The sequence below is a fragment of the Pristiophorus japonicus genome, chromosome 1 (genome assembly GCF_044704955.1).
Source record: "Pristiophorus japonicus isolate sPriJap1 chromosome 1, sPriJap1.hap1, whole genome shotgun sequence".
Classification (NCBI taxonomy): domain Eukaryota; kingdom Metazoa; phylum Chordata; class Chondrichthyes; family Pristiophoridae; genus Pristiophorus; species Pristiophorus japonicus.
The window spans coordinates 227,638,157-227,663,142 of NC_091977.1; the positions used below are offsets into that span (position 1 = coordinate 227,638,157).

General features: G+C 45.5%; 1 protein-coding gene and 1 long non-coding RNA gene across 2 annotated transcripts in view; one reads left to right on the top strand and one right to left on the bottom strand.

The window, feature by feature from the left end:
- Positions 1-24,986, bottom strand: part of trpm3 (transient receptor potential cation channel, subfamily M, member 3) — a 223,540-nt gene that overhangs the window by 76,245 nt on the left and 122,309 nt on the right. The window contains exons 13-15 of the mRNA XM_070887456.1: positions 15,596-15,625; positions 13,134-13,423; positions 4,895-5,123 (exon numbers count right to left, since the gene is read on the bottom strand). Of these exons, the coding sequence (XP_070743557.1) occupies positions 4,895-5,123; positions 13,134-13,423; positions 15,596-15,625 (549 nt within the window). The remainder of the gene's footprint in view (positions 1-4,894; positions 5,124-13,133; positions 13,424-15,595; positions 15,626-24,986) is intronic.
- Positions 1-24,986, top strand: part of LOC139268780 (uncharacterized) — a 43,633-nt gene that overhangs the window by 3,709 nt on the left and 14,938 nt on the right. Inside the window, exon 2 of the long non-coding RNA XR_011594106.1 lies at positions 14,160-14,357. This is a non-coding gene — a long non-coding RNA (uncharacterized lncRNA). The remainder of the gene's footprint in view (positions 1-14,159; positions 14,358-24,986) is intronic.

The following is a 24,986-nucleotide window of genomic DNA, read 5'->3' on the forward strand; positions in this document are numbered from 1 at the left end:
CTCTCCTCCCCTCCCTCTCTCCTCTCTCCTCCCTTCCCTCATTTCCTCCCTCCTCTCCTCCCCTCCCTCATTCCCTCCTCTCTCCTTCCCTCCTTCCTCTCTCCTTCCCTCCCTCCATCCGCTCTCCTCTCTCCTTCCCTCCCTCCCTCCTCTCTCCTTCCCTCCCTCCCCTCTCCTTCCCTCCCTCCATCCTCTCTCCCCTCTCCTTCCCTCCCCCATCCTCTCTCCCTTCTCCCCCTCTCCTCCCCCTCTCCCCCCACCTCCCCTTCTCTTCCCACCCCTCCTCCCCCACCTTCTCCTCCCCCCTCCTCCCCACCCTCCTCCTCCCCCCCACCCCCCTCCTCCACCCCCACCCACCTTCTCCCCCTCCCCCCACCCCCCTTCTCCCCCCCCACTTCCCTCCCACCCCCTTCTCCCCCCTCCCCTTCTCCCCCTCCCCTTCTCGCCCTCCCCTCGCTGTCAGAAACACAGACACTGACAGACAGAGAGTGAGAGACACACACACAGACAGACAGAGAGATAGAGACACTGACAGTGACACACTGGGGGGGCTGTCCCAGCGCGCTGTTGGAGGACTCCTGGTGCTGCAGTCGGTAAGTAGAAAATGTTTTATTTATTGATTTTTAATTTTTTTAAAAATTTTTATTAATTTTTAAAAATTGATTTATTGGTTGATTTATTGATGTATTTATCATTTATTATTGATGATGGCTCTTTATTTGTAAAACGGAAGTGTTTAATGTTTGTAAACTTCCCTTTAAACCCCCCCCCCACCATTCCCTACGCCTGATTTGTAACCTACGCCTGATTTTCTAAAGTGTAGACAAGATTTTTTTGAACGTACAAAAATCTTCACTTACTCCATTCTAAGTTAGTTTGGAGTATGTTTTCACTGCCTAAACTTTGAAAACAGGCTTAAGTGGCCGGACACACCCCCTTTTGAAAAAAAAATTCTGTTCCAAAGTGAAACTGATCTAACTGACTAGAACTGGAGCAAACTAAATGCCGAGAATTCAAATTTCTAAGATACTCCATTCTAAACCAGTTGCTCCAAAAAACCAGGAGCAACTCAGGCCGAAACTTGGCCCCAATGTAACTATGTAACATGTGACCCTCTTGTCCCCTAGTTTTCACCTTTTATTAGCTCCCCTCCAACTTACCCCGGGCCACACATCTCCCTTTGGCAGAGACAGTGGGACGTGCAAATCGCCACTGTGGATCCAACCTTTGGTCGACAGCCAGCGGTGATGTGCAAGTGACCTGACGGAGAACTCCCTATCTGATTGTCTTTGGCCTTTGAAGAAGAAACATTTGCACGCAGAGACTTGAACTGTATTGTGATGGAACTAGTACATGGCTCTTTTGACTGATCTCCAACCCAAACAAAACAGAACATCTAATGACCCTTTAGTTGCTGGCTTTGTTAGCAAAATATCATCAATTATGTCCAGTTAAAATATGTTTTATAGTTAAATTTGCAACAAAGGAATATTCCTGCTACTATCACATCTGTTATTCTAACTTGTCTGGAAGATAGACTGGAACAGAGCAGATGAGGGAATGTATGGCTCAAGTAATTACCTCTTATTCTCTCCTAATACAGTGACTATACTTTAAAGTACTTAATTGGCTGTAAGCACTTTGGAACATCTTGATGTTGTGAAAGGCGCTATCTAAATGCAAGTCATTCTCTCTTTCTTGATATATATATACACAAATAGAAAGTCTCACACGCATTCAATTACTCCCTTTGTCACACATATAAATTTCTGTGTCACACTTTAAAAAAGAGAAAGAAAGCTAATTATTTCGTGCTGGGAGTTGTCAGCCCTCAATCAATGGAAAAGCATCCCAGCAATAGTACATACTCTTCAATCACCTCAGTATCTCCCCAGAAGCTATTAGCTGCTAACCGAGCTCAGGATAGGTCTACTTACAGTGATTAATATCGTAACGTCGCCCATCTCTGCCACTGCCTTGGCCCACCTGCTGCTGAAACCCTGATCCATACTATTGCCACCTCCACACTCAACAGCAACAGCTTGCATTTATATAGCACCTTTAATGTAGTAAAACATCCCAAGACGCTTCATAGGAGCGTTATCAAACAAAATTTGACACCAAGCCACAAAAGGAGATGTTGTGTAATGAGAGAGGATTAATTAGCAATCTCATTGTGCGAGGCCCCTTGGGGAAGAGTGACCATAATATGGTGGAATTCTGCATTAGGATGGAGAATGAAACAGTTAATTCAGAGACCATGGTCCAGAACTTAAAGAAGAGTAACTTTGAAGGTATGAGGCATGAATTGGCTAAGATAGATTGGCTAATGATACTTAAGGGATTGACTGTGGATGGGCAATGGCAGACATTTAGAGACCGCATGGATGAATTACAACAATTGTACATTCCTGTCTGGCGTAAAAATAAAAAAGGGAAGGTGGCTCAACCGTGGCTATCGAGGGAAATCAGGGATAGTATTAAAGCCAAGGAAATGGCATACAAATTGGCCAGAAATAGCAGCGAACCTGGGGACTGGGAGAAATTTAGAACTCAGCAGAGGAGGACAAAGGGTTTGATTAGGGCAGGGAAAATGGAGTACGAGAAGAAGCTTGCAGGGAACATTAAGGCGGATTGCAAAAGTTTCTATAGGTATGTAAAGAGAAAAAGGTTAGTAAAGACAAACGTAGGTCCCCTGCAGTCAGAATCAGGGGAAGTCATAACGGGGAACAAAGAAATGGCAGACCAATTGAACAAGTACTTTGGTTCAGTATTCACAAAGGAGGACACAAACAACCTTTCGGATATAAAAGTGGTCAGAGGGTCTAGTAAGGAGGAGGAACTCAGGGAAATCCTTATTAGTCGGGAAATTGTGTTGGGGAAATTGATGGGATTGAAGGCCGATAAATCCCCAGGGCCTGATGGACTGCATCCCAGAGTACTTAAGGAGGTGGCCTTGGAAATAGCGGATGCATTGACAGTCATTTTCCAACATTCCATTGACTCTGGATCAGTTCCTATCGAGTGGAGGGTAGTCAATGTAACCGCACTTTTTAAAAAAGGAGGGAGAGAGAAAACAGGGAATTATAGACCGGTCAGCCTGACCTCAGTAGTGGGTAAAATGATGGAATCAATTATTAAGGATGTCATAGCAGCGCATTTGGAAAATGGTGACATGATAGGTCCAAGTCAGCATGGATTTGTGAAAGGGAGATCATGCTTGACAAATCTTCTGGAATTTTTTGAGGATGTTTCCAATAAAGTGGACAAAGGAGTACCAGTTGATGTGGTATATTTGGACTTTCAGAAGGCTTTTGACAAGGTCCCACACAGGAGATTAATGTGCAAAGTTAAAGCACATGGGATTGGGGGTAGTGTGCTGACGTGGATTGAGAACTGGTTGTCAGACAGGAAGCAAAGAGCAGGAGTAAATGGGTACTTTTCGGAATGGCAGGCAGTGACTAGTGGGGTACCGCAGGGTTCTGTGCTGGGGCCCCAGCTGTTTACATTGTACATTGATGATTTAGACGAGGGGATTAAATGTAGTATCTCCAAATTTGCGGATGACACTAAGTTGGGTGGCAGTGTGAGCTGCGAGGAGGATGCTATGAGGCTGCAGAGTGACTTGGATAGGTTAGGTGAGTGGGCAAATGCGTGGCAGATGAAGTATAATGTGGATAAATGTGAGGTTATCCACTTTGGTGGTAAAAACAGAGAGACAGACTATTATCTGAATGGTGACAGATTAGGAAAAGGGAAGGTGCAACGAGACCTGGGTGTCATGGTACATCAGTCATTGAAGGTTGGCATGCAGGTACAGCAGGCGGTTAAGAAAGCAAATGGCATGTTGGCCTTCATAGCGAGGGGATTTGAGTACAGGGGCAGGGAGGTGTTGCTACAGTTGTACAGGGCCTTGGTGAGGCCACACCTGGAGTATTGTGTACAGTTTTGGTCTCCTAACTTGAGGAAGGACATTCTTGCTATTGAGGGAGTGCAGCGAAGATTCACCAGACTGATTCCCGGGATGGCGGGACTGACCTATCAAGAAAGACTGGATCAACTGGGCTTGTATTCACTGGAGTTCAGAAGAGTGAGAGGGGACCTCATAGAAATGTTTAAAATTCTGACGGGTTTGGACAGGTTGGATGCAGGAAGAATGTTCCCAATGTTGGGGAAGTCCAGAACCAGGGGTCACAGTCTAAGGATAAGGGGTAAGCCATTTAGGACCGAGATAAGGAGAAACTTCTTCACCCAGAGAGTGGTGAACCTGTGGAATTCTCTACCACAGAAAGTAGTTGAGGCCAATTCACTAAATATATTCAAAAGGGAGTTAGATGAAGTCCTTATTACTCGGGGGATCAAGGGGTATGGCGTGAAAGCAGGAAGGGGGTACTGAAGTTTCATGTTCAGCCATGAACTCATTGAATGGCGGTGCAGGCTAGAAGGGCTGAATGGCCTACTCCTGCACTTATTTTCTATGTTTCTATGTTTCTATTAGAACAGAGAGGTAAGTTCTAAGGAGCGTCTTAAAGGAGGAGAGCGAGGTAGAGAGGTTTAGGGAGGTAATTCCACAGCTTAGGGCCTAAGCACCTGAAGGCATGGCCGCAAATGGTGCAGTGATTAAAATCAGGCATGCGCAAAAGGCCAGAATTGGAGGAGCATAACGATCTCGGGGGGTGGGGGGGTGGCGCAGGGGTGGAGTTGTAGGGCTGAGGAGGAGGTTACAGAGATAGGGAGGGGCGAGGCCATGGAGGGATTTAAAAACGAGGATGAGAATTTAAAAATCGAAGCATTGCCAGCCTGATAGCTAATGCAGGTCAGCGAGCACAGGGGTGAATTCTCTGTAAATCTGTGTAAACTATTTCCGGACTGCGCTATGTTGCTTTGCGCTAACCTTCAGACTGGAGTTCTTCCGCATTCGGAGCCTGCCCATCCACATATCGGTGAGGAGCATTTGACTGCAGGTGTGTGCAATGAAGTCTCGGTGCTTGGCTGCTACAGCCAGCTGCAGGCAGGTCGAGTTACTCCAGTTCTTCAGCTCATAGGTCAGGAGTTTCATGGCCATCTGCTCCTCCTGCTTGTATGACTGGTCCAGGAGCTCGACAGCGAGCTGCGCAAACTCCCTGCACAAATAATAACATTCAGTCAGTCCCAATCCGAGGGCAAATTAAGATCCACTCAAAGCAAAGTTACTTTTCAATATTTTTCAGGAACGGGAAGGGACCCATTCAGCCCCTTTGAGCTTGTCCTTTGTTCACCCTCCCAGTCTGGTGTGTCAGGGATTGAGAAGAATGAGAGGTGATCTCATTGAAACATATAAGGTTCTGAGAGAACTTGACAGAATAAATGCTGAGAGGTTATTTCCCCTGGCTAGACTAGAATTAGTGTAGAACTAGGGGGTCACAGTTTCAGAATAAGGGGTCGGCCATTTAGGACTGTGATGAGGAGAAATGTCTTCACTCAGAGGGTTGTGCATCTATGGAATTCTCTACCCCAGAGGGCTGTGGTGCTCAGTCGTTGGATATATTAAAGACAGAGATCGATAGATCTTTGGACTCTAGGAGAATCTAGGAATAATGGGATCGGGCGGGTAAGTGGAGTTGAGGTAGAAGATCAGCCATGGTCGTATTGAAGGCGGTGCAGACCCTTGGGGGAAACAAATCTCCCACTGCTGCATCACTGGTTCACCCTTCAACACCCAACTCCCTCTACTCTGGTCCTCCATCCATCACAACTTTAAGTGGGAGGAAGTTTTCGCTCATCCAGGTCATAGTGGCAACAGATATGGGGCCAACAAATGAGACTGAGAGGTAAAGCTGAAGATAAATGTGTAAACTGACCCCACCCTTAACGATGATGTTGGCAAGGGTAGCATGCAAATTATGAAGTGTGGGTGAAGTGGTGGGTGATATTAAGACTTTGGGAAGGGTGCAGAGGAGGGCCTCTTGACTAATTCTCAGTTTAAAGCATCTTAGTTACCTAAGCTAGGCTAAAAGAGTTAGGAATCTATACTTTAGAGAAGTGTAGACTTAGAGGTAATCTGAGTTTATCCCAACTAAATATGTTAGGCAGGACCAAGGGTCACCATTCTAAATTTTACAAGGCCAGGCCTCGGGAGCTGATTCTTTTCCCAGGGATTAGTGGGTCTCTGGAACAGGTTGTTATCTCGTGCGGTGAATACCAATTCGCCGAATTCCTTCAAGCGAGAGCTGGACCTGTTTCTGGCTGGGATGGGGAACACCTCTTACAAAAGGGGAGGTACTGCATGGAATTATCAGGGCCAGAGTGATCTCCTGGACCAGTTTCGATCACCTAAGGGGGACAGAGAGGAATTTCCCAGACTTTTTCCTCCAAATTGGCCTGGATTTCTATCTGGTTTTTCGCCTCTCCCAGGAGATCACATGGTTTCTGGGTGGGGTAAGGAGTGTCTATATTGTGATACAAAAGATACCGCAATTATGTGAGACAGGCTGGATGGACCAGAGGGCCTTTTCCTGTCCATCATTGTTCTTATGTTCGTATGTTCATACCAAGGATGGAATGCTGAGATATATCAGAGGTGACCATGAGGGTACAGGATGAGAAGCCATTGGAGGCAATGTAATGTCCATAGGTAAGAGTAGAGTCAAGAGAAAACAGTGGCATGAACAGAGACTGTAAAGGAGAGATGTCCAAGGAGCATGGAGTGCTCAAAAATGTTGAAGGTAACAGAGATGTCAAGGTAGATAAGGAGGGACATTATAAATAATTAGCAGTCCGTAAAGATTTACAAGGATGATATCAGAACTGAGAGGTTATAACTATCAGGAAAGATTGAACAGGCTGGGGCTGTTTGCTCTAGAAAAGAGAAGGCTGCGGGGTGATGTGATAGAGGCCTTTAAGATTATGAAAGAGTTCAATAGGGTAGATGTAGAGAAGATGTTTCCACTTGTGGGGAAGATCAAAATTAGGGGCCAGAAATATAAGATAGTCACTAATAAATCCAACAGGGAATTTAGGAGAGTGATTAGAATGTGGAACTCGCTACCGCATGGAATAGTTGAGGTGAATAGCATAGATACCTTTAAGGGGGAGTTAGATGAACACATGAGGGAGAAAGGAATAGAGGGATAATGTGACAGGGTGAGATGACGAGGGGTGAGAATAACTAGGGCTGTAGAGAGGGCTTTAAACTAATTAGTGCGGGGGAGGGTTCAGGTGAGCAGAAATTTAAAAAGTCAGAGAATAAGGAGAAGCAATAGAGCAGGGTAGCACTGGGGGAAATGAAAACCAGAGCGTGACAGGAAGGGACAGAATGTATAAACATAAAAGTGAATCAGAAAGTGGGGTCAAAGCAGGAAAAATAGTAACAAAACAAATGTAAAAGCTCTTTATCTGGATGCACGCAGCATTCGTAACAAAATAGAGGAGTTGACAGCACAAATAGATATGATTTGATAGGCATTTCAGAATTGTGGTTGGTAAGTGACCAAGGGGTATTTGACAATTCAGAAGGACACACAGAAAGGAAAAGGAGGTGGGGTAGTTCTGCTAATAAAGGATGAGATCAGTGCGTTAGTGAGAAATGATATTGGCTCAGAAGATATTAAATCAGTTTGGGTGAAGATAAGGAATAATAAGGGGAAAAAGTCACTGCTGGATGTAGTCTATAGGCCCCCTAACAGTAGCTACACTGTTGGATGGAGTATAAATCAAGAAATAATGGTGGCTTGTAAAAAAGGAATGGCAATAATCAAGGGCGATTTTAACCTTCATGTTGATTGGACAAAGCAAATTGGTCAGATAGTTGCTAGGAAGAGTTCATAGAGTGTATCTGGGATAGTTTCCTTGAACAGTACGTTGCGGAACCAACCAGGGAGCAGGCTATCTTAGATCTGGTACTGTTTAATAAGACAGGATTAATAAACAATCTCCTAGTAAAGGATCCTCTAGGAATGAGTGACCATTGCATGGTTGAATTTCAAATTCAGTTGGAGGGTGAGAAAGTTGGATCTCAAACCAGGGTCCTAAGCTTAAACAAAGGAGACTACAAAGGTATGAAGGCAGAGTTGGCTAAAGTGGACTGGGAAAATAGATTAAAGTGTGGGACGGTTGATGAGCAGTGGCAGACATTTAAGGAGATATTTCATAACTCTCAACAAAAATATATTCCAATGAAAAGGAAAGACTGTAAGAGAAGGGATAACCATCTGTAGCTAACGAAGGAAATAAGGGATGGTATCAAATTGAAAACAAGGGCATACTAAGTGGCCAAGACTAGTGGGAGGCCAGAGGATTGGGAAACTTTTAAAAGCCAGCAAAGAATGACTAAAAAAATAATAAAGAGGAGGAAGATAGATTATTAAAGTAAACTAGCATAAAATATACAAACAGATAGTAAGAGTTTCTACAGGTACATAAAAAGGAAAAGAGTGGGCAAAGTAAATGTTGATCCCTTAGAGAATGAGACTGGGGAATTAATAATGAGGAACAGAGAAATGGCAGAGACTTTGAACAATTATTTTATATCAATCTCCATGGTAGAAGTCACTTTAAAAACATCCCAATAGTGGATAATCAAGGGGTTATAGGGAGGGAGGAACTTAATACAATCACTATCACTAAAGAAGTAGTACTCGGTAAAATAATGGGACTAAAGGCAGACAAGTCCCCTGGACCTGATGGCTTACATCCTAGGGTCTTAAAAGAAGTAGCTGCAGAGATAGCGGATGCATTGGTTGTAATCTACCAGAATTCCCTGGATTCTAGGAAACTATAGACAGGTTAGCCTAACATCTGTTGTTGGCAAAATACTGGACTCCATTATTAAGGAAGCAGTAGCAGGACATTTGGAAAAGTATAATTCAGTCAAGCAGAGTCAGCATGGTTTTATGAAAGGGAAAGCATGTTTGACAAATTTGCTGGTGCTCTTTGAGGATGTAACAAGCAGTGTAGATAAGGGGGAACCGGTGGGTGTGGTGTATTTGGATTTCCAGAAGGCATTCGATAAGGGGCCACATAAAAGGTTACTGCACAAGATAAAAGTTCACAGGGATGGGGCAATATATTAGCATGGATAGAGGATTGGCTAACTAACAGAAAACAGAGTCGGGATAAATGGGTCTTTTTCCGGTTGACAAACAGTGACTAGTGAGGTGCCGCAGGGATCGGTGCTGGGGCCCCAACTATTTACAATCTATATTAATGACTTGGATGAAGGGACCAAATATAATGTAGCCAAGTTTGCTGATGATACAAAGATGGGTGGGAAAGTAAATTGTGAGGAGGACACAAAAAATCTGCAAAGAAATATAGACAGGCTAAGTGAGCGGGTCAAAAATTGGCAGATGGAGTATAATGTGTGAAAATCTGAGGTTATCCACTTTGGCAGAAAAAATAGAAAAGCAAATGACAATTTAAATGGCGAAAAATTGCAAAATGCTGCATACAGAGGGACCTGGGGGTACTTGTGCATGAAACACAAAAAGTTAGTATGCAGGTACTGCAAGTACTCAGGAAGGCAAATGGAATGTTGGCCTTTATTGCAAGGAGCATGGAGTATAAAAGCAGAGAAGTCCTGCTACAACTGTACAGGGTATTGGTAAAGCCACACCTGGAGTACTGCGTACATTTTTGGTCCCCATAATTAAGGAAGGATATACTTGCATTGGAGGCAGTTCAGAGGAGCTTTACTAGGTTGATTCTGGAGATGAGGGGGTTGACTTATGAAGGTAGGTTGAGTAGGTTGGGCCTGTACTCATTGGAGTTCAGAAGGATGAGAGGTGATCTTATCGAAACGTATATGATAATGAGGGGTCTTGACAAGATGGATGCAGAGAGGATATTTCCACTCATAGGGGAAACTAGAACTAGGGGGCATCATCTCAAAATAAGGTGGCACCCATTTAAAATTGAGATGAGGAGAAATTTATTCTCTCAGAGGGTTGTAAATTTGTGGAATTCTCCACCCCAGAGAACTGTGGAGGCTGGGTCATTGTATATATTTAAAGCGGAGATAGACAATTTATGAGTGATAAGTGAATAAAGGGTTATGGGGAACGGGCAGGGAAGTGGAACTGAGCCCATGATCAGATCAGCCATGATCATATTAAATGGCGGAGTAGGCTCAAGGGGTCAAATGGCCTACTCCTGCTTCTATTTCTTATGTTCTAGGAGGCTCATTTGGAGCATAAACACAGGCATGGACCAGTTGAGCTGCATGGTCTGTTTCTGTGTTGTAAAATTCAATGCAAGTTGTTTTATTCTCAACTATTGCTCAAGCCTAGCATTTGCTGCACATTTAGACAAATCGCAATTGACCATGTCTACTCTCCTTGGAAGGTAAGGACTTTATCAACAAAATGGTGTAGAATTGGTCAGCAAGATTGAGACTGAGTAAACCCCAAATTGTTAAAACTTACATATAAATGAAATCCAGAATAATTATATACTGATTGAGGACGAGGATAAATGTCAGTATTCTATTCCTCAACTCAGACATACACAGGGCTGCATTGTCTCCTGCTTGGCCACCATTCCTGGATGTGCCAGGGTAGTCAACAAGAGAAAAATTGGGATGCAAGACCCAACGACAGGTCTTCACCCCAAAAAACACCAACAGTGATATTCCTTGTGCTCCACTGGGATTGCCATGTTTGGCCACTGCTCTGTGTGAGCAGTTGGAATCTGACACCAAATATGGGTTGCAACATAGTCCTTTTATTGTATTCGACAAGTCCAGGCACACACCATGTCTTTGACTAGTAGACATACAGAAAAATAAACAATATTGTCGCGTTCCCCTGGGTAGACAGGTAACCTGTGGCGATCCTTTCGATCCCGACTCTCTACAAATTGTTAAGCAAAGTTCAAGATCTTTATAGGCCTCTAATCACACACACCATCATTCCTGATTCATCATGGCATGACAAGTGTTATTGTGAACAAGACCCACAGAAATATGGTATTTTCTTCAAAAACAGCAGATACCAACTTTTTTTTACCATCCTTTCCTATTGTCCCACTTCCTATCTCAAAACAGCTTTGGCTATCTCATTTCACAATGTGGCCACAAAAGAAAGTCAAGTGACACGAATAACACATCTTGCAGTTTTAGCGGAAACTAAACCACACAGCTAGCTAAATTGTATCCTGACACGTTAAATCCGAAAGCATCCTGGGAATGGACAACTTTAACCATTTCATTACTTCTAGCTACAGTAAAAAAAATCTACCAGCTCCTATTCCTTATGTTCTTATATATAAGTAAAAAGAAACCAAAAATTTTAATCATATGAGATTAAACTAAATCCTAATTCTATGTATATATGCATGCACGACTAAGGTATCTTACATCTGTCCTAAGACATGTAATAAATGGTGGGTGGATGGGGTTTCTGCAGGATGCCTATTTTCCTCACTTAACCCTCTAAGCTCCGGAATTCCCTCCCTAAATCTCTCCACCTCTCTTTCCTCCTTTAAAACGCTTCTTAAAACCTACCTCTTTGATCAAATTTATGGCCCCCTATCCTAATATCTCCTTATGTGTCGCAATGTCAAATTTTGTTTGATAATCGGTCCTGTGTAGAGCCTTGGGGCATTTTACTACATTAAAGGTGCCAAATAAATACATGTTGTTGTTGTTGTAAAGTTGCAGCGTGCACCTTGGGCCGAGTAGCCTGTTTCTGTGTCATATATGCTATGTACCTTGGGATGCAGTGGCGGTCTCCATTTTGGACTCACCTGTTCCTTTTGCTTTGATGAGGATCAGGCTAAACAGGGACAGAATATGGCCTCCCAACCACTGCCTGCTGGTACCCACACTCTCTTCTTCTGCAGATGTAGTGGGCTACCTCACTGTGACCCTTGGCAATGTTTTACAGCACTGTGACCTCACTCACTATACAGTAACTGAGTTATGGGCACAGCTCATAAGAGAATCCTTCAGCTGACTGAAGTCCAAGGCCATTGTCAAATGGATATTTTCATCACGAACCCTCAACTCAGTCATTGGCTGACATTTAGCTCTTCTCCGCACCTTCCAAAGCTGCCATTTGGAGATCTTCTTTCCTCACCTTGCCCCAAATCATTTTCCTACAGCTATACAGGGTATTGGTGAGGCACACCTGGAGTACTGCGTACAGTTATACAGAGTATTGGTGGGGCCACACCTGGAGTACTGCGTACAGTTATACAGGGTATTGGTGAGGCACACCTGGAGTACTGCGTGCAGTTATACAGGGTATTGGTGGGGCCACACCTGGAATACTGCGCAGTTTTAGTTTCCATATTTACGAAAGGATATATTTTCTTTGGAGGCAGTTCAGAGAAGGTTCACTAGGTTGATTCCGGGGTTGAGGGGGTTGATTTATGAGGAAAAGTTGAGTAGGTTAGGCCTCTACTCATTGGAATTCAGAAGAATGAGAGGTGATCTTATCGAAACGTATAAGATTATGAGGGGGCTTGACAAGGTGGATGCAGAGAGGATGTTTCCACTGATGGGGAAGACTAGAACTAGAGGGCACGATCTTAGAATAAGGGGCCGCCCATTTAAAACAGAGATGAGGAGAAATTTCTTCTCTCAGAGGGTTGTAAATCTGTGGAATTCGCTGCTTCAGAGAGCTCTGGAAGCCGGGACATTGAATAAATTTAAGACAGAAATAGACAGTTTCTTAAAAGATAAGGGGATAAGGGGTTATGGGGAGTGGGTGGGGAAGTGGAGCTGAGTCCATGATCAGATCAGCCATGATCTTATTGAATGGCGGGGCAGGCTCGAGGGGCCGTATGGCCTACTCCTGCTCCTGTTCTTATGTTCTTATTATCACATTGCTGTTTGTGGGAGCTTGCTGTGCACAAATTGGCTGCTGCATTTCCTACATTACAACAGTGACTGCACTTCAAAAAGTATTTCATGGGCTATAAGATGCTTTGGGATGTCCTGAGTTTGTGAAAAGTGCTCTAGAAATGTAATTTTAATTTAAATTTTTTTTCTTCTTTCTTTCTTTCCTCTCTCGCTTTCTATCTTTTCTCTCTTTCTTTCTCTTTCCTTCTTTCTTTCTCTCAGAAGAACAGTTGAGCAAATGCTAACGTGAAGCTATTTGTGCTCAGCCACCATTATTATGTGCCATAGTTTTGTAAAGTAACTGTGAACAAACCTAGAGTTATGGTTTAACTCTTGAGATATGTCATCCACCATGTCGTTTTCAGAGGCCTCGTGAGACATGGCCTTGCAGAGCTTGCAAGCGACGAGTGCCTTGGCCATGGCCTCCTCGCCATGCTGCCAGAAGAATAGTGCCATCTTCTGCCGCTTCATCAGAACAGCCCACAGCATCAGCTCGTGGAAGGGATAGGGGAAATGATTGATCTCCGGGTCATCCAGATCGATGTCTACATCTTCCTCCCTTTTCTTGGTGGTCTTCCTGCCTCTTCGCATGGGAGGCTCTTCCTGTTTATTTTAGAAGAGAACGTTCATCAGCAACAATTGACGGCTTCACAGAATCCCTTCACTGCACATGAGTTTTCACGCAAGGCAAACACGTTGCCAACCCTCCAGGATTGCCCTCGAGTCTCCAGGAATTGAAGATTAATCCCCAGGACACTACTGCGAGCAACACCCGGGAGAAAAATCATAGGGGCGTTAAAAAAAATTGTTCTTTTTTCATTTTCTTTAAACACTTAAAAAAATATTGGAGATGGAGGGAAGAAAAAATGGCTGGTTGACTGACAGTCAAGATTCATCCAATCGGGGTCTGTACGTTTCCCAATGGGCGTGGGAAGGTGGGGTGACGGGTGACCAATAGCAGGAGTGTGGGGGTGGGGCGGTTGGAGGCAGGAGGTCATGTGATGAAAACTCCAGGAATACGTCCAACCAGAATTGGCAACCTTAGTTGTCGGGATGTGGTTCGTTCTTCAGTGTCATATGGCATGGGCAGAGATACTGTACTATAGGCGGCATATATTGCAGTGCAGGGTAGGGTCCTTACTAGCAGAGTATCTGTGGACTGAGGAAATGTAACTGTGCTGCGTAACACAATTCAACTATTGTATCATAAACTCAATTCTACACTCGTCTATCTTGTAATATTTGGTGAAATACATAATTCACAATGAAGAGTTTATAATATACTTTAATAGGTTTTCTATCCCTTGTAATGCAGTCTCTATTATCAATGCTCTCCTAGATAGCCCTGATTTCAAATCCAGGTGGATTCCCCGCTCAGGCTCGAGTTACAATTACAGTCGGGTCTCAACGATGTCATTGGGCCATAACATGCCTATGTAAAGAAGGACCCTGTTGGCTCCGGATGCGTGTCTTTGCTGCCTGCTCAGGAGAGCAGGTTAAAATGACAGATGTTACGATCATGGCGACTTTCGGACAGGTAAGAGCCAGGGCAATTTTAACTGCCCATTCGCCTGGTTTCTGCTGAGTGAGTAGGGTTAAAATCACCCCTGAAAATAGTTCACTGACAGTCCCACGATTTTATTTTTCAAAAATAAAACGACTTTTGTACCAGATCTAGACAGGATTAACGGGACACTCAGATGCCACTGGATAAGCGGCATATGTAACCATTTGTATCATTCATTACCTTACTGCAATCACTTAATTTTAGTACTAAACTTACAAACGTTTGAAAAAAGGATAGATTTATTCTGAACATTTGGGTAATAACTATCAAACAGCAACATTACACAGTGAACGAAAAGCTGACGACTGAAACATTCTACTAGGCAATGTAGTTTTTCCGTGATTTGAAAAACAATTGACAAGACTTGAGAATAAATTAGCAAAGAAAATAAGACGATTAAGGATAGATACAAGAAGCTGAAGAGACTAAAACACCAATAGCACGGAGACACAACATTGGAATGGATGCAAAATTAATATAGCAACAATGAAAGAGGAGGTTTCAGATACATCAAGGGTACATAATAGGGAACAATGCGATACCCAGCCTGTACCACCACACAGGGAGCGCTCATAACGCACCTAGTTGCGAGTTATGAAATTCTTTCGTGCACTGGATATTCCACTATTCTCTAATGTGTATCTCGTTTATAGAACAGGGGTTGGGCTAATTAACCATAAAAATTAAAATTAAATGAATTTCAAAATTTGGTCCTAATAGGATGAGTACAAGTGCACAAGAGTGCGTTAACATTCCCGAATGTGCATTTCCACATACATAATTGGTCAACGTCCTAAAAATCCACTAAATGGGAATAAGCATTCAATGTGTGAGTCTGTCTCGGTCTCAGATACTGTCGTTTTACAGGGTGAGTCGTGGAGCCAGTCTGAACATTTAATTAAATAATTAAACAGAATGAGAAAGAAAGAAATTTTCATCTCAAATTTGCTTATTGTATAGAAATACATTGGTCAATGTTATTGCCTCAGTTCCAAACAGTTAGGTGTATTACTGTTGTCATAAAGTGTGTCGTGGATAGTGCATCGACAGTTCTGGTTGGGGTACCATCTCAGGGCATGTGGTCAATTTGGTATCGTACTGGAGCGTAACATCAGTACTTCGTCCACTGGTGAATATAGAAACCCCTGTTGTATAAACCAAGTTGACCTCCTTGAATAAAGGAATATAAATTGATGGTGTTAATGTACCTCCATTCCCAGCAGTTTCAGAGCCTTGGGCTGCAAGAAATCAATAACAAAGATGAAGGTTTAATTTAAACACCGAGCATTTTGTCTTTTTGTACAATGCCTATTGACCACACGTTAAGGTATTAACAACCCAATAGTTGATGGCAGCAAATTGGCACTTGCACCAGCTCGATAAAAATGAGCTATAGTTAAGACTGCACTGTGCAATTCATATAATCTTACAGCACAGAAGGAGACCATTTGCCCCATCGTGCCTGTGCTGGTTCTTTGAAAGAGCTATCCCATTAGTCCCACTCCTCCTGCTCTTTTCCTATCGCCCTGTAATTTTTTTCTCCTTCAAGTATATATCTAATTCACTTTTGAAAGTTGCTATTGAATCTGCTTCCACCGCCCTTTCAGGCAGCGCGTTCCCGATCACAACAACTCGCTGAGTGAATAAAAAAGTTTCCTCATCTCCGCCTCTGGTTCTTACTGTGTAATTTTACACTGTGTTTTATAGGCTTCAACATTCCCTTGATTGGCTGCTGTGCTTTTGGATCGGAATCAGGTTTAACTGTAAATAAAATGAACAAGATATGTGTCAGAAAGTCTCGAGCCAAGAACAGCTTTGTATTTTGGAAGTTTCTGGCAATGCAAAGTGGGGATACACAATTCATAATGGAAGCCCTGATATAATTTAGGATGAAACTGGCGAATTCTCTGCCCCAAAGAGCTGGGAGGCTGGGTCATTGAATATATTTAAGGTGGATATAGACAGATTTTTGAGCAATAAGGGAATAAAGGGTTATGGGGAGCGGGCAGGGAAGTGGAACTGAGCCCATGATCAGATCAGCCATGATCGTATTAAATGGCGGAGCAGGCTCGTGTGGTGTTCCTGCACTGTACTACAAACTCACACGAGGCATGTACTGCAGACACAGTCACTACGTGACCTTAACCTTTATTCCCAGGACCAAGGAGTGCTGATCCTGGGTGGGACCTCCCCTTTTATACCTGGAAACCCAGGTGAGGAGTGTCACCCACAAGCTCACCCCCTGTGGTCAGGGTGTGCATTTCTAGGGTATAAGTACAGTGTACAGGAGTTGCATGAAGGTTACAGTTACATGAAGATTACCGTTGCATGATGGTTACATACATAACATCACATCCCCCCTCACGTCTTTTTGTGTCAAAGGTTAAGTCTGTCAGGTGGTCGACGCTCTCTCGTGGAGTGCCGCAGTTGGGGCTCTGGTGGCTGAGCCTCGGCATGCGTGTCTGTCACCTGAGGTGATTCCGGCCTGTCCGGCCTGGCCGCAGGGACTGTGCATGCTGTGGATTGTCTTCGTTGTTCGTCCACTGGCAGTGGTGTGGGTGACATCTCATGCTCTTCTTCAGGTTCCTCCATGTCTATGCTGAACCTTTTCTTTACTTGGTCCAAGTGTTTGCAGCATATCTGCCCATTGTTTAGTCTGACCACTATGACCCTATTCCCTTCTTTGCCAATTATTGTGCCCTCAAGCCACTTGGGTCCCAAAGCATGGTTAAAAACAAATACCGGGTCATCCATTTCTATACACCTCCCCCTTGAGTTTCGATCATGGAACTCGGTTTGGGATTGGCGCTTGACCTCAACAATGCCTGCCAGGGCTGGGTGAATGAGGGACAGCCGCGTTTTAAGTGTGCGTTTCATGAGGAGTTCCGCTGGCGGGACTCCCGTGAGCGAGTGCGGGCGGGACCTGTGGGCCAGCAGGAGGCGCGATAGGCAGTACTGAAGGGAGGGTCCTTGGATGCGTAGCATGCCCTGTTTTATGACTTTGACCGCACGTTCCGCCTGGCCATTGGAAGCCGGCTTGAACAGCATTGTCTGGATGTGTTTGATACCATTGCCCGATATAAACTCCTGGAATTCATGGCTGGTGAAACACGGGCCATTGTCGCTGACCAGGATGTCTGGCAAGCCGTGGGTCGCGAAAAACGTACGCAGACTCTCCACGGTGATGGATGTCGTGCACGAGTTTACTATGATGCACTCGATCCATTTTGAGTATGCATCGACAACGATCAGGAACATTTTTCCCATGAACGGGTCCGCGTAGTCTACGTGAATACGTGACCATGGTCTGGTGGGCCAGGGCCACAGGCTGAGTGGGGCCTCCCTGGGGGCATTGCCCAGCTGGGCACACGTTGTGCACCTGCGAACCCAGTGTTCCAGGTCTGAGTCAATCTCCGGCTGCCATACATGTGACTGGGCAATGGCCTTCATTAACACGATACCTGGGTACTCGCTGTGAAGTTCCCTGATGAATGCTTCCCTTCCTTTCTGGGGCATGACTATCCGGCTGCCCCATAGCAGGCAGTCGGCTTGGATGGAGAGCTCATCCATCCGTCTCTGAAACGGTCTGACCTCCTCGGGGCATGCCTTGTGTGCAGGTGCCCAATCCCCAGTCAGGACACATTTCTTTATCATGGATAGGAGTGGGTCTCTGTTGGTCCAGAGTTTGATCTGGCGGGCTGTGATGGGGGAGTCTGCAGTGTCAAAAGCCTCAACGGCCATGACCATCTCAGCGCTTTGCTCCGCTGACCCCTTCGGTGGTCGCCAGTGGGAGCCTGCTGAGCGCATCAGCGCAATTTTCGGTGCCTGGCCGGTGCCGTATGGTGTAGTCATACGCAGCCAGCGTGAGGGCCCATCGCTGTATGCGAGCTGACGCATTGGCATTGACAATCGGACAACAGGGATGTTAATGGCTTATGGTCCGTCTCTAGCTTGAATCGTCTACCGAAAAGGTACTGGTGCATCTTTTTCACACGGTAAACACAAGCGAGTGCTTCCTTTTCGACCATGCCGTATCCATGCTCTGCCAGGGAGAGTGACCTGGAGGCATAAGCCATCGGTTGGAGTCAGCCGTCTTCATTATCCTGCTGCAACACACACCCAACCCTGTAGGACGATGCATCGCACGTTAAAAACAGTTTTTTACAGGGGTCATACAAAGTCAACAGTTTGTTAGAACACAGCAGGTTCCTCGCCTTATTGAAAGCCCGTTCTTGACAGTCCCCCCAAAGCCATTCACAACCTTTACGCAGGAGCATGTGTAACCGATACAACAATGTGCTTAAGTTCGGCAGAAAGTTCCCAAAATAGTTCAAAAGTCCCAGGAATGATTGCAATTCTGACGTGTTGCCGGGCCTGGGTGCCCGGCGGATCGCCTCCGTTTTTGATTCAGTGGGTCGGATCCCGTCTGCGGCAACCCTCCTGCCCAAAAACTCGACCTCTGGGGCCAAAAACACACACTTGGCCTTTTTCAGCCGTAAGCCTACCCGGTCCAGTCGGCGTAGCACCTCCTCCAGGTTGTGGAGGTGTTCCTCGGTGTCTCGACCCGTTATAAGGATGTCGTCCTGGAATACGATTGTTCCAGGAATGGATTTGAGCAAACTTTCCATGTTCCGCTAAAAGATAGCTGCCGCCGAACGAATGTCAAACGGACACCTGTTGTAGATAAATAATCCCTTGTGCGCCGTGATGGTGGTCAGAAGCTTGGATTCTTCAGCCAGTTCCTGGGTCATGTAGGCCGAAGTGAGGTCCAACTTCGTGAACAGCTTGCCACCTGCCAGCGTGGCAAAAAGGTCCTCCGCTCTCGGGAGCGTGTATTGGTCTTGCAGCGACACTCGGTTGATGGTGGCTTTGTAGTCGCCACAAATCCTGACTGAGCCATCTGCTTTAAGGACAGGAACGATGGGACTTGCCCAGTCGCTGAATTCAATGGCCGAAATTATGCCCTCTCTGAGCAGCCTGTCCAATTCACTTTCAATTGTCTCACGCATCACATACGGCACCGTTCTGGCTTTGTGGTGCACTGGTCTGGCGTCCGGAGTGATGCGTATCGCTACTTTAGTGCCCTTGAACGTTCTGACACCGGGTTGAAACAATGACCCGAATTTTTGTAGGACCTGTGAGCATGAACTTCGCTTCACAGATGAAATGGCGTGCACATCACCCTATTTCCAATTCATCTCGCTAGCCAACTCCTCCCCAAGAGTGCGGGGCCGATTCCCGGGACGCTCCAGAGTGGCAGCCGGTTCTGTGATCCATTATGTGTTACCACCAAGTTTGCACTGCCTAGCACTGGGATGATCTCTTTGTTGTATGTCTGTAGCTGCGTGTCGATGCGTTCCAGTTTGGGCCTGCTAGCTTTGTGTGGCCACAGTCTCTCAAATTGTTGGGCACTCATAAGTGACTGGCTAGCTCCTGTATCTAGCTCCATGCGCACCGGGATGCCATTCAATAAAACTTTCATCATCATGGGTGGCATTTTAGTGTATGAGATGGACATCAGCCACGTGAACCCGCTGAACTTCAGCATCCATAGCTTTTTCCCAGGCATCATCCTGCATTGCAGACCCCTCGTCTGGTTCCTCTGTCTTGCAGATTAGCCTCGCCACAGCTTTTTTGCACATCCTGGCCAAGTGTCCACTGACGTTACAAATCCTACAGGTATATTGCTGGAACCTGCAGCTTTTCACAGTATGTCTACCCCTGCACCTCCAGCATGAGCTGAGATTGTTGTTAACAAAGAGACTGTTACCAGGCATTCCTCTCTGATTGCCCATTTGGTTGTTTCTAAGCGCTCTGATGGTGGGTGTTAATGGTCCCATCGCGGGACGCATTGTTCCTCGTGATGGCGTGAATTGCCGATCCCCTTTCCATTGTTCCTGTTGCGGGCCCACCCTAGAGTCTGTTGCTGCCTGGGCGGTTTTGAAATGCCCTTGCCTGCCTGCGGGGTCCCGAGCCGCGTTCACCATGTTAACTCCCCGGTCCATCGCCACGTTGGAACCAGGGCTGCGTGCGTAAATTAGCTTGGTCTCCTCTTCCCCTGCCATGAAGGTCTGAGCTATCAATGCCGCCCCTTCTAAAGTCAAGTCCTTGGCCTCGATGAGCTTCCTGAAAATCCCGGCATGGTTAATGCCCTCAATGAAAAAGTCCCTTAACAGCTCCCCCCTGCAGGCGTCTGTGAACTTACAGAGACTGGCCAAGCGCCGCAGGTCCGCAACAAAGTCCGAGATGTATTGTCCCTCCCGACGCCGGTGTATGTAGAACCGGTGCTGGGCCATGTGTACGCTACTCGCCGGCGTGAGATGCTCACTGATCAGCTGGCTGAGCTCCAAAGGACTTGTCCGCTGGCTTTTGGGGTGCGAGCAGGTCTTCCATCAATGCATACGTCTGTGGTCCGCAGCTGGTCAGTAGATGCGCCCTTCACTTGTCAGCCGCTGTCGCTCCCAGCCAGTCCTTCGTGACGAAACTCTGCTGGAGTCTTTCCACGAAGTCGTCCCAGTCTTCACCCACACAGTAATGTTCCTCTGTGCAAGATAGTCACTAATAAATCCAATATGGAATTCAGGAGAAACTTCTTTAACTAGAGAGTGGTGAGAATGTGGAACTTGCTACCACAACAGTAGTTGAGGCAAATAGTACAGATGCATTTGAGGGGAAACTAGATAAACATACGAGAGAGAAAGGAACAGAAGGTTATGCTGATAGGGTGAGATGCAGTAGGTGGGAGGAGGCTCGTGTGGTGTATAAAAAGACCAGTTGGGCCAAATGGCCTGTTTCTGTGCTGTAAAATTCTATGCAAGTCTATGTATTTCCATGTAATATATATATATATATAAAATAAAATCCTGTATAAGTTACTGAAACATTTAAATGGTTAATGTGTTTTGGTTACAATACAATTTCACTACTACATTCCACCTACTGTCTGCCAGACCAGGGGATCAGATATATCTGTGACTGGCAAGGTGAACATTGAAAACTGCCATCACAGTGCCACCTGCAGGTGTAACAGGTACTACAGGCAGTATAGCAGGTTTGCCCACAGAGCCACAGTTCCCATGAAGCTTTTTGATGAGACGAGTGTCCCATGTACTGAATTTAATATATAATAGATTGAAATAGTTATTATGAATCCCCCTTCAAAGCACATTGTGGAATTGGTAAAACCATCCATCGCAATGCTTGGAATTTGTCGTCAGTGACATCAATGCAGGACTGGCATTATAGGACCACCCGTGCATTAGTTAGTCACCAGCACCTACTGAAGAAGATTATATAAATCAGATGCAGGAAACTGAGGACAGAATCATCTCAGTATTCTGGTGATTAGCTGATTTCTAGACGTATTCATGGTCCTCTACAAAGCTTTAGATGGTTAGACACAGAATAATGGATAATGCAATTAGTGTCTTGCGGAGAATAATGGATGGATGCTTGTGGACTGATAGAATAAGCACCTGCGCAGGATGCTAACATGAAATGATCTCAAACAAACACAACTTGCAGACTGAGGACTCACAGTGCATAACCTAGGACATAGTTGTATCTAACCTAAGATAGAAGATGTCTGTAAGTGTATGGAGGCCTATAACCTAATCTTGGGACACCACTCGCCAAAACAAAAACCTCTTGGAAACTTCCTGAATTGCACTGTCATGATTACTAGGAGATCGGGTCTCCTTCGGTTCTGTTACAGCTTTGTAACATCCCTTTCATCTTATGATATATACTAACAGTGCTCCCCACCGGACATCAAGGACAAGCACAGTATTCAGGTCAAGTGAGGAAAGAGGGCAGGATAATTGGGCCTAAGTGGGGGAAGAGGGAAAGGGGCTAGGGAGTGGTAGGGAAGGGGTAGGGGAGGGGATGGGGAGAGGGAGAGGGAGGGAGTGGAAGGGAGGCTAAGGGAATGGGATTGGACGAGGGAGGGATGAGGGGACGGGAGAGATAGAGGGAGGGGGTGGGAAGGGGAGGGAGAGGGAGGGTGAGGGGGAGCAAGAGAGGGAGGGGAAGGAGAGGGGCGGGAAGGGATGGGAGAGGGACGGGAGGGAGGGGAGAAGAAGAGAGAGAAGGAGAGGGAGGGGAGGGGAGGGATAGATGGAGGAGAGCGGGAGAGGGGTGGGAGAAGGTGGAGGAGCAGGAGGGTGTCAAAGGGGATGGTGTGTTTTGGTCATCGGCCAATGGCATCTTAAAGAATAAAGGAGCAAAAGGCTTGGGTTGCAGTGTAGTAGCAGAATCTTGCCTCTTTTTCCTGATATTTGGAGGGTTTATTCTCTCAGCCATTTGATTTGCTTTGCTACTACCATACGAAAGGAGAAGATTCTCTCGGCCGAGACAGCTGTATATAAAACAATTATTTTGCAGTGCCACCCAGTGGATGGTTAGTGTCACTGCATGCTTAGACAATGCTGATCAAGGATTCAGTGCCAGTGCTGGGATTGCATATTAAATGAGTACATGTGATCATTGAAGAACATCATTTCAATACCACCACATCAGTGATGAGCCATAGCGATGGCTCACAACCCTTGCCATACCGTTGAAATCCTCGGTCTCTATTGTCCCCACCCCTGAGTTTCTCACCGAGATATGCTCACTCCTTTTCTCCCTCAGCCTCTGCCACCAAGGGTGATTTCACGTGTCAGCATCAATCACCTTTGGTTCAAAGGAAATCTTTTTCTACTCTGGGTTAGCAAACTTACCCTCAGAACTGCTTCCCCTAGCGCACCAACATGATTTCCATTTCCCACCTCACTCCAAGGCCTCTCAGGATGATGCTGCCAACTTAGCGGCACATTTGTAGGCCAATGTACACAAGGATTATGGTCGGACTGACCAAACTCATTCCATATGGGGTCTTTAGACAAGAGATTTTGCTCCCATCATTCTGGACTGAATTCAAATTCAGGCTCTATTGAACCAGACCTACATTGGCTCCCGGTCCAACAATGCCTCAATTTTAAAATTGTCATCCTTGCTTTCAAATCCCTCCATGGCCTCACACCCTCTTTATCTCTGTAACTTCCCCCAGCCCTATAACCCTCCAATTCTGCTCTCTTGAGCATCCCCGAATTTAATCCCTCCACTATTTGGCAGTCGTGACTTCAGCTGCCTAGGCTCTGAGCTCTGAAATTCCCTCCCTCAACCTCTCAGACTCTCCACCTCTCGTTCCTCCTTTAAGACGCTCATTGTCCTAATATCTCCTGTGTGGCTCAGTGTCAAATGTTCTTATATAATGCTTCTGTGAAGCCACTAGGGACATGTTACTATGTTAAAGGCACTATATAAATACAAATTGTTGAGCTATGGCCGTCTATTCTACCATGGAAATTTTAAAAAAGGATAAAAAATGCACTTTAGCTATTAGGTTGGTCAGCGATTAGCAAGTTTAATAAGTTTAATTTTAATTCATTAAAACGTCATGCTAGCTACAAGGTTCTTTAGGCACTTTGGGGTTGAGGCCATAATATTCCTAAAAACAAATGCAAATTTAATGGAAGCAGATCAGAATCCCTCCTCTTGAGCTGGTTGCAATGCAAAAAATGTAAAATCTGGGTGCCACTGTATTGTAGAACATGGTTTTGCTGTCAGATTCACCGGGACAATAAGTTCCTGATCTCAGTTGGGTCATTCATGGAGAGCTGCCAAGCAGAAATAAAATGCTTGTCTGGAAGGGTGAGGTGGACAATCGGATGGGATCGGGACAATCGGATGGGAACGGGACAATCGGATGGGAATGGGACAATCGGATGAGAGAGGGGCAATGGGAAGGTGGGACAATGGGAAGGAGGGACAATGGGAAGGTGGGACAATGGGAAGGTGGGACAATGGGAACAACAACAACTTGTATTTATATAGCACCTTTAAAGTAGTGAAATGTCCCAAAGCGCTCCACAGGACTGTTATGAGTTAAAAAATTTTACACTGAGCCGCATAAATAGAAATTAGCACAGGTGACCAAAAGCTTGGTCAAAGAGATAGATTTTAAGGAGCGTCTTGAAGGAGGAAAGAGAGGTAGAGAGGCGGAGAGGTTTAGGCAGGGAGTTCCAGAGCTTGGGGCCTACGCAACAGACCGCATGGCCACCAATGGTTGAGCGATTATAATCAGGGATGCTCAAGAGGGCAGAGTTAGAGGAACGCAGATATCTCGTGGGGCTGGGGGGGGGGGGGGGGGGGAGGGGTGGTGGGAGGGGTTTGTGAGGCTGGATGAGATTACAGAGATTTCGATGGACGCGGCCATGGTGGGATTTGAAAATAAGGATCTGAATTTTGAAATCGAGGTGTTGCTTAACTGGGAGCCAATTTTGGTCAGTGGGCACAGGGGTGATGGATGAGCAGGAGTTGGTGTGAGTTAGGACACGGGCAGCAGAGTTTTGGATCACCTCTAGTTTACGTAGCGTAGAATATGGGAGGATTTGGTATAGTCAAGTCTAGAGGTAACAAAGGCATGGATGAGGGCTTCAGCAGCAGATGAGCTGAGGCAAGGATGGAGATGGGCGATGTTACAGAGGTGGAAATAGGTGGTCTTAGTTATGTTGCGGATATGTGGTCAAAAGCTGATTTCGGGTCAAATATGACACC